General features: G+C 39.8%; 1 protein-coding gene across 1 annotated transcript; it reads left to right on the forward strand.

The window, feature by feature from the left end:
* Positions 1–1851: 1851 nt before the first annotated feature.
* LOC136174313 (olfactory receptor 4C3D-like) lies at positions 1852–2778 on the forward strand. Its single transcript, XM_065944382.1, has one exon. It carries the CDS (start codon positions 1852–1854, stop codon positions 2776–2778), a length of 927 nt encoding a protein of 308 aa, XP_065800454.1.
* The last annotated feature ends 13250 nt before the right edge of the window (positions 2779–16028 follow it).

Consider the following 16028-nt stretch of genomic DNA (forward strand, 5'->3'; position numbering starts at 1 on the left):
TATAATTTTTAAATTAAGCACACTAATTATCTTGAAAGTAAAATGACTCATAAAACGAACTTTCCAAGAGGCAATTAAATATTTCCATAATTACTTTAGAGAGTGTCAGTTCAGCTCAGTTCAGTCGCTCAGTCATGTCCACCCCATGGACTGCAGCAGGCCAGGCCTCCCTGTCCATCACCAACTCCCAGAGTTTACCCAAACTCTTGTCCATTGAGTTGGTGATGCCATCCAACCATCTCATCCTCTGTCATCCCCTTCTCCTCCTGCTCTCAATCTCTCCCAGCATCAGGGTCTTTTCCAATGGGTCAGCTCTTCGCATCAAGTGGCCAAAGTATTGGAGCTTTGACTTCAGCATCAGTCCTTCCAGTAAATGTCAGGACTGGTTTCCTTTAGGATGGACTGGTTGGATCTCCCTGCAGTCCAAGGGACACTCTAGACTCTTCTCCAACACCACAGTTCAAAAGTATCAATTTATCAGTGCTCAGCTTTCTTTATAATCCAACTCTCACATCTATACATGCCTACTGGAAAAACCATAGCTTTGACTAGACAGACCTTTGTTGTCAAAGTAATGTCTCTGCTTTTTAGTATGTTGTCTAGGTTTGTCATACATAGCTCCTTCTTCCAAGGAGCAAGCATCTTTTAATTTCATGGCTGCAGTCACCATCTGCATTGATTTTGGAGCCCCCCAAAATTAAGTCTGTCACTGTTTCCCCAACTATTTGCCATGAAGTGATGGGACCAAATGCCATAATCTTAATTTTCTGAGTGTTGAGCTTTAAATCAGCTTCTTCACTCAGAAACTATTAAACTGGTGTGCAGTTTCCTTTTAGACGTCTATTTAATTTTCTCATAAAGTAGAGAGATTATAGGTGGGCAGAGCTGGAGGAGAAGATCACTTGAATTCATCTGAGATTATGGTTTGGGGAAGGAGGCATATGCTGATCCTTGGAGAAGGGCAATTCAGTGTCAGACACTCACCACCTAATAGGTTTCAGACACTGTGGATATATTGCAGCCACTATGGTGGGGACAGTGATGAGACACACCTGAACAGCTAACGTGTTCTGGTAGGTGCTGGTGAGTTTTTGTTACCAAGGACTTATGTACATTTCTCTAAACTCCTTGTTTATGACAGACACTTGCTGTTCATGTTTTTTCTTCCCACAGATGTGAGATTTCAAATGCAAATTTTCATGCAAGGGGAAATAACTCTGACTTGTGTGTAGCTCTTCTCAGCTTATAAGACACGTCTGGCGCACTGGGAAGACCCAGAGGGATCGGGTGGAGAGGGAGGTGGGGGGGATCGGGATGGGGAATGCATGTAAATCCGTGGCTGATTCATGCCAATGTATGACAAAAACCACTACAATATTGTAAAGTAGTTAGCCTCCAACAAATAAAAATAAATGGAAAAAAAAAAAGACACATCTGAAAATTACAGTTGCTAGCCTCACAGACACAGAGGAATTCGCGGAAGTAGGGAGCACTTAGATGACTTTGTAGAGTCACATAGAGTTGAAACCATTAGGAGAATCCAGATCTCATGGAGAGAGCCCAGTGCTTTATCAGTAAATTATAACATCAAATGTTGTCCTAGGTAAATTATAACACCAAATGCTACAGGTGACAAACTCTGAGTGTTTGAAGAAATGGAAAACATCATGGAAAAAAGTAAGAAAGACTTGAAAGGAGAACTGGGGCAAATTACCAAGGATAAGCGCCACAGTCGCCGAGATAGCACTGTTTTTATTCTGAGACAGTCAGATCACAATGCTATCATGATTAACAAGTATCACTCTTTATTCTTTGTAGGTAATACAGGCTCAGGAAGATATTACTTGCTGAATGGATGTCCTCAGGCCTCCTAACAATGTGACTGAATTTGTTCTCTTGGGACTCACACAGAATCCACACCTCCAAAAAATACTTTTTGTTGTCTTTCTGTTCATTTTCCTGTTTACTGTGCTGGCCAACCTGCTCATCGTCATCACCATCTCCCTCAGCCCCACACTTTCAGCTCCCATGTACTTCTTTCTCACTTACTTGGCCTTATTAGATGCCTCCTTCATCTCTGTGAGCACGCCCAAAATGATCATTGACTTGCTGTTTCAGAGGAGAACCATCTCCTGGGGTGGCTGCCAGACTCAGATCTTTTTGGAGCACTTCCTGGGAGGATCAGAGATCATCGTCCTCATGGCCATGGCCTACGACCGCTACGTGGCCATCTGCAAGCCTCTGCACTACACGGCCGTCATGCGGCAGGGGCTCTGCCAGCTCCTGGTGGTGGTGGCCTGGGTCGGGGGGGTCCTGCATGCCTCAGTCCAGATCCTTTTCACCATGGACTTGACCTTCTGTGGTCCCAACGTCATCGACCACTTCATGTGTGATTTCTTCTCGCTGTTGGAGCTTGCCTGCAGCGACACCTACAGGCTGGCAGTGGTGGTGGCGGCCAACAGCGGGAGCATGTGCTTGCTCATTTTTGTCATCCTGGTCACCTCCTACATAGCCATCTTGAACTCCCTGAAATCCCATGGCTCTGAAGGACGGCAGAAAGCCTTCTCTACATGTGGCTCCCACTTTACAGTAGTGGTTCTCTTTTTTGGTCCTTGTATATTCACCTACACGCGTCCTGTGGCCATTTACCCTGTGGACAAGTGGGTGACTGTGTTCTTTGTAATCCTCTGTCCCATGTTAAATCCTATCATTTACACAGTGAGAAACACAGAAGTGAAAAAAGCTATGAGGAATCTGTTGAAGAGAAGAGTCACTTAGGATATTCAGGATGCCAAGAAAGTGATTATTTATACACATAGGAAGGGTTACACTTGTTTTAGATTGTGAAAAAGAAAATTAATATATTTTGCAAATCGCTGATGTAAAAGAAAGGCCTATAAAATAATATTTGCTGAATATTTACTAACAGATTGGTATTTATTTAGCATTTTGATAACTTTTAAATTGCTTCGTCAAGGCTTCAATACTCACATTCATAGTTTCAGAATACTTAATTGAAATAAAAACAATAAACTTCTAGTTCAATAATTGTAGAGTATATTAGTCTCCAGTGTTTTATTGCTGCTTTTCCAAATTCTCACATATGTTGCATGTATAAAATTGATTTTTCCATAGGACGTTCATGTTAGAATCCCTGTTATTTTCTTAGGCTATCATAAATCCAGTAAAAGAAGATTCTTGATATATACATGGGAAAGGGACAGATGGGGAGAGAAAAACTCAATGTTGATTTTTTTCTGTTAATTTATGAAATTCAACAAAAGAAACACCCACAAAAGGAGGAAATGATAATTCACAATTTAATTCTTTTTTAGCACAAAAACTAACCCAGAATTTTGAAATTACTCTTCATTTGCTGTTAAATATCTTTAAATATCTTTATGGCTCACAGTTTTTCTTGACTCTGAAGGAAATATTTTCTTTTTCTGTACCAGGGATTGAGCCATGTGAAACTGGGATGGGGTTCGGTTCAGTTCTCTTCAGTCTCTCAGTCGTGTCTGACTCTTTGCGGCCCCAAGGACTGCAGCTCACCAGGCCTCCCTGCTCATCACCAACTCCTGGAGTTTACTCAGACTCATGTCCATTGAGTCAGTGATACCATCTCATCCTCTGTCGTCCCCTTCTCCTATAGCCTTCAATCTTTCCCAGCATCAGGGTCTTTTCCAATGAGTCAGCTCTTCGCATCAGGTGGCCAAAATATTGGAGTTTCAGCTTCAACATCAGTCCTTCCAATGAACACCCAGGACTAATCTCCTTTAGGATGGACTGGTTGGATCTCCTTGCAGTCCAAGGGACTCTCAAGACTCTTATCCAACACCACAGTTCAAAAGCCTTAATTGTTCGGCACTCGGTTCTTTATAGTCCACTTCTCACAAAAATCCATGCATGACTACTGGAAGAACCATGGCCTTGACTAGGGAGACCTTTGTTGGCAAAGTAATGCCTCTGCCTTTTAATATGCTATCTAGGTTGGTCATAACTTTTCTCCCAAGGAATAAGCATCTTTTTATTTCATGGCTGCAGTCACCATATGCAGTGAATTGGGAGCCCCCAAAAATAAAGTCAGCCACTGTTTCACTGTTTCTCCATCTATTTGCCATGAAGTGATGGGACCAGATGCCATGATCTTAGTTTTCTGAATGTTCAGTTAAGCCAGCTGTTTCACTCTCCTCTTTCACTTTCATCAAGAGACTCTTTAGCTCTTCTTCACTTTCTGCCATAAGGGTGGTGTCATCTGCATATCTAACGTTATTGATATTTCTCCCGGCAATCTTGATTCCAGCTTGTGCTTCTTCCAGCCCAGTGTTTCTCATGATGTACTCTGCATATAAATCAAATAAGCAGGGTGACAATATACAGCCATGACGTACTCCTTTTCCTATTTGGAACCAGTCTGTTGTTCCATGTCCAGTTCTAACTGTTGCTTCCTGACTTGCATACAGGTTTCTCAAGAGGCAGGTCAGGTGGTCTGGTATTCCCATCTCTTTCCGAATTTTCCACAGTTTACCGTGATCCACACAGTCAAAGGCTTTGGTATAGTCAATAAAGCAGAAATAGATGTTTTCTGGAACTCTCTTGCATTTTTGATGATCCAGCAGATGTTGGCAATTTGATCTCTGGTTCCTCTGCCTTTTCTAAACCAGCTTGAACATCTGGAAGTTCACGGTTTATGTATTGCTGAAGTCTGGCTTGGAGAATTTTGAGCATTACTTTACTAGCGTGTGAGATGAGTGGAATTGTGTGGTAGTTTGAACATTCTTTGGCATTGCCTTTCTTAGGGATTGGAATGAAAACAGACTTTTCCAGTCCTGTGACCAATGCTGAGTTTTCCAAATTTGCTGGCATATTGAGTGCAACACTTTCACAGAATCATCTTTTAGGATTTGAAATAGCTCAACTGTAATTCCATCACCCCCACTAGCTTTGTTGGCACTGCTGCTTCCTAAGGCCCACTTGGCTTCAATTCCAGGATGTCTGGCTCTAGTTGAGTGTTCACGCCATCGTGGTTATCTGGGTTGTGAAGATCTTTTATTTGGGGGGGTGGTAAACACTTTTTATTAAATTTCAATAAGAGGTATATGTTTAGGTTGTAAAGATATTGCTCCGTAAATCTGATAAATGTGTTTACATCACATGATCATTTTATTTTCCATCAGACACATTCACCTCAGTTGATTCATCCATGTCCTAAGCTGGTAGTTTCATTTTTATTATCCCCATTTTACAGAGAACAAATTGAAGCCAAGAGAGATTCACTTGCCTCACATCACATGTGTTTCCCTCGTTAGTATGTCAGGAACTATTACACTGGAATCCAGTCCTTTAAAAAGTTTCAGCAATCAACTTCCAATTCAGGTCTTTCAAGTTCAGTCTTACTTTCTTTCAAATGAAACATTGCTGTCTGTAGATGAGGAAAATATCTGCAGTCTTAATGATTTACTTTGTTGCTTAGTCATGTCTGACTCTTTACGACCCCATGGATTGTCCATGGAATTCTCCAGGCCAGAATACTGGAGTGGGTAGCCTTTCCCATCTCCAGGGGATCTTCCCAACTCAGGGATCAAACCCAGGTCTCCTGCATTACAGGCAGATTCTTTACCAGCTGAACCACAAGGGAAGCCCAAGAATACTAGAGTGGGTAGCCTATCCCTTCTCCAGGGGATCTTCCTGACCCAGGAATTGAACAGACATCTCCTGCATTGCAGACAGATTCTTTACCAACTGAGCTATAAGGAAAGCCCATGTCCTTCAAGAAGATATGTTAAATCTGTTGCAGTCTCTTCTCACATGTAGCAATATATTTTAGCAGTACAATTTTTCTCTCTCTCTCTCTTTTTTCCACTTGGCATAGTGAGCTTTGCCAACTCACTTTTATAAAAGGCCCATGTTAGTATGGTAACAGATTTGTTTCTTTCTTAGAAAAGAAAATTCATCTTCTATTTCTTTCCCCATTAGTGAAATTGAGTACTAATACTGGTCTTCAGTGACCCAAAGGACTGTAGCCTGTCAGGCTCCTCTGTCCTTGGGATTCACCAGGGAAGAATACTGGACTGGGTAGCCTTGCCCTCCTCCAGGGAATCTATCTTCTCAACCCAGGGATCTAACTGGTCCACCCGGGAAGCCCCTTAAGCTGTTAAAATGATCAAGTTTACATTTGATAATTATAATTAAGCATTTCAAGGGTCTAGACTTAAATAATATGTGGTTCATTTTTTATTGTGACAGTTAGAGATTAGCTGAGCATAATCCAGGGATAAGAATAGGGAAACTCTTGATTTAATATTGCTTCTACTCTAAGACTAAAGGGAGGATCTGAAGAGGAAATCTGAGGCCAATGGTTGGGCTTTAGGGGCTATATGAAGGGCTTGCTGGAGGGGTGAGATGTTTAATGAGGTGTATATTAAAAATTGTCAACAGAAAACTTAGAAGATTCCAGAGCTGAAGATGGAAATATAAGGCCATCTGGCATTCTCACTTGGAGACTTGCTGGCTTGTGAATAAGTTTAAGGTAAATTAAGATGTCCTTTCATACTCATCATCAAGAATGTCTCTTGAAGACTAACAGATACCTGATTATTTCCATTTTTTAAAAAATAAAACATATAAGCATGCAAGTATGTTTCCTTAAAATTAATGACATAAATGTGTGGATTTTTATATAAGGATACATTATTTTAATCTGGACTTTAGTGAAATTATTAGGCATTAAGTTCTTTATTGTTGAAGGCCAGCTACAAGGCTTTTCTCTCCCTTCCCCTTCTTGTTTTCCTGATGAAACCAATCAAATACTGTGAAACTATCTGTCTATATACAGTCTAGCAAAAAGGCTTGAGTTAGAGCTTGAAGCTTTCATACCAACATGCTAGAATAGAAACGTGACTATTTAAGTGAATTTTTTTTTTTTAATAACCAGTAACTGAAGAAGACTCTCCCTCTGCAGTGTGGTAACGTTGAAGTACTTGCTGTATTGCATCTGAAGTCATGGCTGAGCTTCTAAAATTTGAATTAATTAGCAGTAACAATTTTAATTTATATTTAAACATAAATTTAAGATTTACCTTAATAATAAGACTAACTATTTTTGAGTAAAATTAATAAACCATGTGCATGAAGACCAACACCACTTACACAAGAGATGCAGGTTTGATCACTAGGTCAGGAACATCCCCTGGAGAAGGGAATGGCAACACATTCCAATATTCATGCCTCGGAAATCCCATGGACATAGGAGGCTGGTGGGCCACAGTCCATGGACTTGGACATGACTGAGCAACTAACACAACTACAAGGCATACATTTGCGTAGTATCTTTAAATAATTTAAGCAACAAGTGTAACTAAGGACTTTACTGCATTTCATAGAAAAAGATATGACTCAACGAAGGTAAGCCACACAAGTCTTTTAGACTTTATTTCCTTCCTCTCTTCTCACCTGACAACAGTGGTCCTTGTTGTCATAATGTGAAAATATCAAAACACAGATGTGATCACTTGCCACATTGTGGATACTGCCACTGAGACGTTGCCCCTTTGTGGGGCGGGGACGCTGCCCTCTCTCAGCTCTCCCTTGACCCTCATTCCTCGGGCGACTGCACTTTCCTGATTCCACTTTTGTTGGAGAGAGGCCACCTGATGATCTCATCTTTGAAGATATATTACCCTCCATGGGCATCATGAAAAGCGAAACATAATGGGCTCGAGAAATGAAATTCAGTGGTTGAATTTCAAAGAAAGTGGCACTTGGGTGAAAGGCATTTGGAAGAAAAAAAACAGCTGAATCATTGAGGAGACTGATCCTGGGCTCGGGTTTGAGGGCAGCACCTTGAAGAGCTAATCGGTGTCATTTCTCTAGGGCCTTCCCCACTGTTATACCACAAGGTCACCGTCTTCACTGGAGAAATTGCTTCATGGCCAAGTCAGTTTAGGAAATTAGACATTTAGTTCATTCAAAAAATATGGGTCGGTGTCTACAATGAAAAAGAAAAAAAGCTGTGGGATTTAGGTCTACGACATTGAATAATACAAATAGAGTTGTATCTGTATGGAACTAATTCCGGTGGTGAGTAGGTAAGTAATAAGCAAGTGAACAAGTAAAAAATAAAATGTTGTTAGTAATGGGTAATATGAAGAATATTTTATGAGAGGGTGGTGTAGGAGAGAAAAATTGGATATAGATTTGTGTAGTTGTTTGAAGCACAGCTAAAATTTCAGTTTACTCAGAGTTTAAATAACCATACTATCCTCCTTCCATTTTCAAAAATAAGCAAGTTATTTAAAAACATGCATTCGAAATGAGTGTAATATCTTTCCCAAGTAAGTAAAAAATGGTTTCTTGGGGGATGAACTTTTTTTTTACTGTTTTTGCATATAATTTACAGACATACATACATCACATAAAGAGGTAGCAAATTTGTGGCATTCCTATTTCAGAAGAGGAAGCGATTAAGGAAACGAAACATCCAACAAAATGCCCTTTGGGGCGGCAGTACTGAAAAAGAATCGTGCTAAGTTGCCCTGCGCTGGCTCTGCTTGGTCGCTGGGTCGTGCCCGACCCTCTGCGACCCCGTGGGCTGCCGCCCGCCAGGCTCCTCTGTCCGTGGGGATTCCAGGCAGGAATACCGGAGTGGGTTGCCATGCCACCCTCCAGGGCATCTTCCCAACCCAGGGATGGAACACGGGTCTCCTGCATTGCAGGCAGATTCTTTACCGTCTGGGCCATCCGGGAAGGTCAAGTAGCCCTAACTCATGTCTACATTGTTAGATGAGCGCATGGAGTACTTTTAGAATGCCAGGAAAGTTAATCCAAGCAGAGGTTGGCCCATCTCCTGACCCTCAGTAAAACTGAGACTCTTGCTTCTCTGGAGACTTCTGAGAGTGCGGTCAAGTATGTTTATTGGGCCAGTTATAGTCTGTGAAGTATGTTGCAGATGTAGGATACTGATTTTTTTATTATTAATAGTAGAAAAAGAATAATGGCCCTAGCCCCCAAATATTTTTAAATTTTAAACATGAGAATACCAATTTTTAAGGAATGTGAAAGAATTTAGCCTTTCCTTTTTCTTGCTGAGGAGCATTTTTAAATGCTTTATAATGGCAGTTAGATGTGATACTATTTTAATAACAGTCTTAAAAGATACAGAGTAAAATACCAATACAGTATACTAACACGTATAAATGGAATTTAGAAAGATGGTAATGATGACCCTGTATGTGAGGCAGCAAAAGAGACACAGATGTATAGAACAGTCTTTTGGACTCTGTGGGAGAGGGCGAGGGTGGGATGATCTGAGAGAATAGCATTGAAACATGTATATTACCACATGAGAAACAGACCACCAGTCCAGGTTCAACGCATGAGACAGGGGCTGGTGCACTGGGATGGCCCTGAGGGATGGGATGGGGAGGGAGGTGGGAGGGGGGTTCAGGATGGGGAACACATGTACACCCATGGCTGATTCATGTCGATGCATGGCAAAAACCACCACAATATTCTAAAGTAATTAGCCTCCAATTAAAATAAGAAAATTAAAAAAAAAAAGATACAGAGAACTCCAGATCAGGTGATGGAAAAATTCAGCCCCGGAGCTAGTGAGGTGATCAAGAATAAGTCCTACTGACTTTTCTTCATCTCTATTATCAGGCAGATGAACCATTGTGTGGTTTTTCTTCTACTGAAGAAGAGAACTTAGTTAAACAAATAGCTCAATAGCTATCACCAACCGTGATGGTTGTGTGTTTGTGGAGCATGTTTGGCCTCGCTCCAGTGAGGGTCCTCTCCTGGGAGATGCGGGTCATTGCAGGAGTGGATGCGAGTTCACTGGTATGGTGATTAGTGTCTCAGGCGGTGGAGACACAGCCTCAAAGGGGTGCAGTTGAATTGATGCAAGTCTACACTTTTTGAAATCCTGTGTCATTTGAAAATAACACTCTGTCCTCTTTAACCCAAGTCTATTACCCAAAGGAAAACGTCTTAGTAATGATGTTTTTTCTAAGATATGTATTGAAAACTGTTTACCAATTAAACTCAAATGTAGCTAAATGGTAGGCAGTTCCATGAATGATTTTGCAAACTGTTTATATCTGGCTGCCTTTTTAAGAAAACGTTCATGTTTGAATTTTGCTCCTATCCACAGAGGCTGTTTCCTATATAAATCCTTGGACATTTAGATATACTTTAAATGTGTTTTTCAAAATCATTAGAAACTCTGGTCCTATCAAAATTACCTCCCATTGACTGACTGGATGATTTGCTTCCAGGGTGATCCTGATTTCCTTCATTCCATACTTGAATTTTCTAAGTTGCAACTATAATACATCATGATTTCTAGACCTTTTGTAGAGAAAAGTTCATGTAAGTATATCCTGGATGGAGCCAGACTTTTGATTACTCTGACATGACCTTCGAAAATTACTCACACACTCTCTGCCTTCTAGTTAGAGAGATCATCAGGTAATTAGAGAGATGACATGAAATTGAGTTTTGGAGGTGATTTTAACAATTTTTTTGAGTATTAAACATGGTCTTATTAATTTGAATTACTGTTTTGAGGTCACTGAAATTACTGAATCATATACACACACAATTTTATTTAAATGTCAGTTGTCAACCTGTTTTGTCTGTATAAGCAAATTTTAGCCTCAGGTTGAAAATTCTTGAGTTATCAACAATTTTTAGCTTAATTTACTTTAAACTCTTTCTTTGGGCAAATTACCAGAACTTAAGTGTCTACTTTTTGGCCTCTATCCAGTTCATGAGATTAGCAAATAAATTGTGTGTTTACACGTCAGCGGCTTGTCTTAGAAAAGGCAGGAATGAGGGTAGCTGGTACACAGAGGATCGTTGTAGACAGACTGAGTTTCCTTCTTTCAAGCAACATTCTGTGTGCATGTGTATCATACAAGCAACGTATGTGTGTATACACATAGATATAGCTCTGTGTTCCTCTTGTTCCAGCTGCCTTTCTTTTTCTATTAGTCACCTTTGATAGAGACCTTATTTAGTATTTTTTCTTTCTGTTTTGATAAATTATTGATTCTAGTTATTTCATACATATATTAAATTTATATATATATAAATAATGCATGTTAAATTTGCATATATATATGTTAAAACACAGGCATTTATTTCTAGGAGCTCTGCCTATAAGGATGGTGTCTGCATTGGTCCTGAGGGTGAAGCAAACGGTTGTTCAGGGTTGAAGGCCCCTGCCTCTGGAGTCATTTCAAGAAAGCATTAATTTTTGTATCTACAATGATATACTAATTTCTATCCAAAATCATGCTGCTGTATATAATTGCATGTCTATTCCTCTTTCAAGGAAAGCAGGTGCATTGGGAAGACTTAGGGACAGAAATAATCCTCTTAATGCCCTTCATTAGAGACAGTCTGTTGATGATGCCTGTGCTCAGGGCATGAGTCTTCTAAGAAACACAGGACACGGTTGCTCCTTAAAAACGATGACCCAGAGGCTCTCCCTAAATACCTTGCTATCACTTCCTGTTATCCAAGATTTTATGGAATAAATCATTAAGCTCCATGAGAAATTCAGACACAAGAAACACATATCAAGTTAGATTTGGCTTCTTGGGTTCATATCAAGGCTTTCTTAATTACTGACTGTATACCCTTAAGCAAATTAATCATTCGGCTTTATCTCAGTCATAGAATGTGTCTCCTCATACTTAGATGTGAGGACTAAGTGAGAAAACATGTATTAAGTATTTGTAAAATGTCTGATATATAGATTATACTAAATAATTTGTTATTAGTTTGATTTGGATATGTGTATAGATGGTGGCTCTGTGGTAAAAAATACGCCTGTAATGCAGGAGCTGCAGAAGACACAGCTTCTATCCCTGGGTCGGGAAGATCCCCTGGAGGAGGGCATGGCAACCCACCCCAGTATTCTTGCCTGGAGAATCCCACAGACTGAGGAGCCGGCTGGCTACAGTCCACAGGGTCACAAAGAGTCGGGCATGACTAACGTGACTTAGCATGCACAGATCATGTATCTCTACACAGATATTATAATATCTCTACATAGATATTATATTGCTTTAATTTGGGCCTCCCTAGTGGCTCAGTGGTAAAGAGCTGGCTTGCCAATTCAGGAGATGTGGGTTCAATTCCTGGGTTAGGAAGATCCCCTGCAGGAGGAAATGGCAAACCACTACAGTATTCTTGCCTGGAAAATTCCATGGATGGAGGAGCCTGGTGGGTTACAGTCCATGGAGTCACAAAACAGTTGAACACGACTGAGTGAATGAGCTCACAGGCACGCAGCCCAGCTTTAACTCTGGAGACTAACATTTGCTGTTTATGTCACCAATGAGATTCTAAGACTGAATGATTTAGCAAATTCAAATTAAAACAAGATGATTTTTCACTTCAATATTTTTAATATATTCAAGGTTCTTAATATTTAGTGGTGGCAAAGCTGTGAGGAAAATTAGTTTTTAATACACTATTTTGGGGAATAAAACATACTTCAGGATTTTGAGGGCAATGCTACAGAATCTGTCAAATATAAACATATACATATATTTTGTCTTGGTGAAGACAGATTTCTCCAACAGAAATAAGTGAAGATGTCTGTAAATGATGTTCATTGTGTACCTATGTGTAAGTCAAAATAGTGAAATTAAAATAAATTTCAAGTAAAAATGGACTAGTTAAAGGAATTATATTATAACAATGAAATGGAATAATAAGTACAAATTAAGATCAAGGAAAATTCATCAATACTGATAGATAATGGTCACACAAAGTGTAATTAGAATTTCAAGTGCATTATTATATTTTGTATATTTTCATATAGAGTAAAAACATCAATGATGGTGAGTGAATCAGTGAAAGTCACTCAGTCGTGTCTGACTCTTTGTGACCCCATGGACTATACAGTCCATGGAATTTTCCAGGCCAGAATACAGGAGAGGGTAGCCTTTCCCTTCTCCAGGGGATCTTCCCAACCCAGGGATTGAACACAAGCCTCATGCATTGCAGGCAGATTCTTTACCAACTGAGCTCTCAGGGAAATCCCTCAATGATGATATATATGCCAAATACAAATGCATATTTTAGGAGCATTTACTAAGCTGTTAATAGAGGATCAAATGAGTGAGTGCTTATGGTTGGGAGAGGGTTTCTGACTTTAATCTTTCTATCAATCTGTCGATATAAACTGTTTCTCATGGGGCATGTCTTGCTTTTATAATTTATGAAAATAGATTATTTTAATTTGAAATATTCTACTTTTGGCTAGAAGAGTGTTTTATGAAGCAGTTGCTTTTGAAGGTTTCCTTTAAAGTCAATTCAGAAACATACACCTTACTAGGTGTTCAGGAGTAATTAAGCTGATACCCTTTTAGCAAATTTAGTATATAATAGACCCAGGGGTTGTTAGTTGTAAAGAATAGGCCTGCCATTGAAGGAGACCTAAGAGATGCAGGTTTGATCCCTGGGTTGGGCAGATCCCCTGGAGGAGGACATGGCAACCTCCTCCAGTATTCTTGCCTGGAGAATCCCACAGACCGTGACGCCCAGCAGGCTGTGTTCCATGGGGTTGCAAAGAGCCGGGCACGACTGAAGCAACTCTGCACACAGAGACACATATGTATTGATAAACGCCTCACCCAAAGGCAGGTGATCTGTTCTAAAATGGCTTTCTCTCTGTAGAATTCTACTCATTCTGGGGAAAGAAACAGGGATACTTATCTAAGTTCTCTACATTTATAAAGTTATTATTAATGTATTATTACAATCATTGCAACAAGCCTTTCAGGTAGGCAACATTACTTTGCATTTTTACAGGGAATAGAACTGAGGCACAGAGAGATTATCTGACTTATTATAGAGCTCAGAAGAAAGAACAAACTGTAATGTGAAAAATCATGAATTTGCATAGATTTCTTTAAGATTATAGCTCTTACTTGTGCTTCTCACCTGGTGCTAGTGGTAAGAACGCACAGAGTCAGAGATGACTGAGGCATCTTAGCTCATAACTCATAACTTATTCCCAATGGACTCCAGTATAGCTAAATGCCTCTACTCAAAGTAACTCATATATGGGATTAAAAGGAGTGTATGTGACTTTCATGAGACACACAACATATACCAGGACATTGCAATATTTTAAAATATTTAAGCTACAATTTAAGTTCACACTTTAATCATATATTTTTTTTAATATGGAGAAGGAAATGGCAATCCACTCCAGCATTCTTGCCTGGAAAGTTTCATGGACAGAGGAGCCTGGCAGGCTACAGTCCATGGGGTCACAAATAGTTGGACACTGAGTAACTAAACCACTTTTTTATTACATTGAATGTTAAAATATAAACTGTAATACTAAAAACTTAATTTGTTTAATATAATAACTCTGCTAAAAGCAACTGAGATTTAGAGAGAATAAGTAACTTTTAGTTAATTATACCCCTGGAAGATCCATAATGAAATCCAGGTTTTCTGATGTCAAAGTCCATATATTTTGACGATGTACCCCATATTTTCACTTTATTTTCTTCATATCTTGATCATGCTGTTGCTCTTCTTACTCAATTTCAAAATTACAAATTCATAAATTTAGAGTTGTCTAAAATCTGATGTCAAGGACTAGCTGATTTCATCTTTTTTGAAGTCTGAAGAGCATTCCGATGTTTTACCTTTTGCACATGCATTGTTTCAGGAGTGCTAATTCTGTCTCCCTCTTATGGAGAAGCCACTGTCTTGTACCTCTCACACCATCAGATGTGCTATAAATGAGAAATATGTACAGTTTAGGTAATAATTAGGCAATTGAAGAAACAAAATTCTTCACTTCCTTGTATGGACTGTCTTTTGTGCAATGGTATTTCAAGGAACACTGGAAAGGTATAGCATTGCAAAGAGGATTTGATGGCAGCAATTTAATACTGATTGAGAAGCCCAAGGTATGGTTCAGCACTTGGTTTTGATAAAGCATAAAAATGATTAAAAAAAAAAAAAAAAAAAGAACGGTGATAGATTGGAAATTTGAGCCTGATTGTCAGAGGAGGAACAGCCAAGCTCTGACAATGGCCCTCTCAATCCTGGAGGTAGACTGTCACTGGTTTGCTTGTGCCCTAATTGAATACAGTTTTCTTAAGATAAATTCAATTTCATGAATATATCTAACTTTAATTAAATGACTCCTTGGAAGGAAAGCTATGAAAAACCTAGGTAGTGTATTAAAAAGCAGACACCTCCCTTTGACAACAAATATACATGTAACCAAAGGTATGGTTTTTCCAGTAGTCATGTATGGGTGTGAGAGTTGGACCAGGAAGAAAGCTGAGCACCAAAGAATCGATGCTTTTAAATTGTGGTGTTGGAAAAGACTCTCTAGAGTCCCTTGGACAGCAAGGAGATCCAACCGGTCCATCCTAAAGGAAGTTAGTCCTGAATACTCATTGGAAGGACTGATGCTGAAGTTGAAGCTCCAATACTTTGGCCACCTGATGGGAAGAACTGACTCCTTAGTAAAGATTCTGATGCTGGGAAAGGTTGAGGGCAGGAAAAGAAGGGGATGACAGAGGATGAGATGGTTGGATGGCATCAATGACTCGATGGGCATGAGTTCGAGCAAGTTCTGGGAGTTGGTGAAGGACAGGGAGGCCTGGTGCGCTGCAGTCTGTGTGGTCACAAAGAAGTGGACACAACTTAGGGGCTGACAACAAACTTTCCCTGATGGCTCAGACAGCAAAGAGTCTGGCTGCAATGCAGGAGACACAGACTTGATCCCTGGGTCTGAAAGGGAATGGCTACCCACTCAGTATTCTTGCCTAGAGAATCCCATGCACAGAGGAGCAAGGTGGGCTACAGTCCGTGGAATCGCAAAGAGTCGGACATGACTGAGTGACTAACACACTCAGAGTGTACAGGGAGCAGCATTCAAAATTTGATAGAAAGAGATTAAATTAGCTATCGCTAAGCATCACGTCATTTTTAAATTTATTTCATAAACGTTAATTTTCTTAGCTAACTAAGGAGAT

This window comes from Muntiacus reevesi, chromosome 9 (genome assembly GCF_963930625.1).
Source record: "Muntiacus reevesi chromosome 9, mMunRee1.1, whole genome shotgun sequence".
In the NCBI taxonomy this organism is placed as follows: Eukaryota; Metazoa; Chordata; class Mammalia; order Artiodactyla; family Cervidae; genus Muntiacus; species Muntiacus reevesi.

Coding starts and splice junctions, on each gene's coding strand:
- LOC136174313 (XM_065944382.1), top strand. CDS start 1,852: ATGGATGTCCTCAGGCCTCCTAACAATGTGACTGAATTTGTTCTCTTG.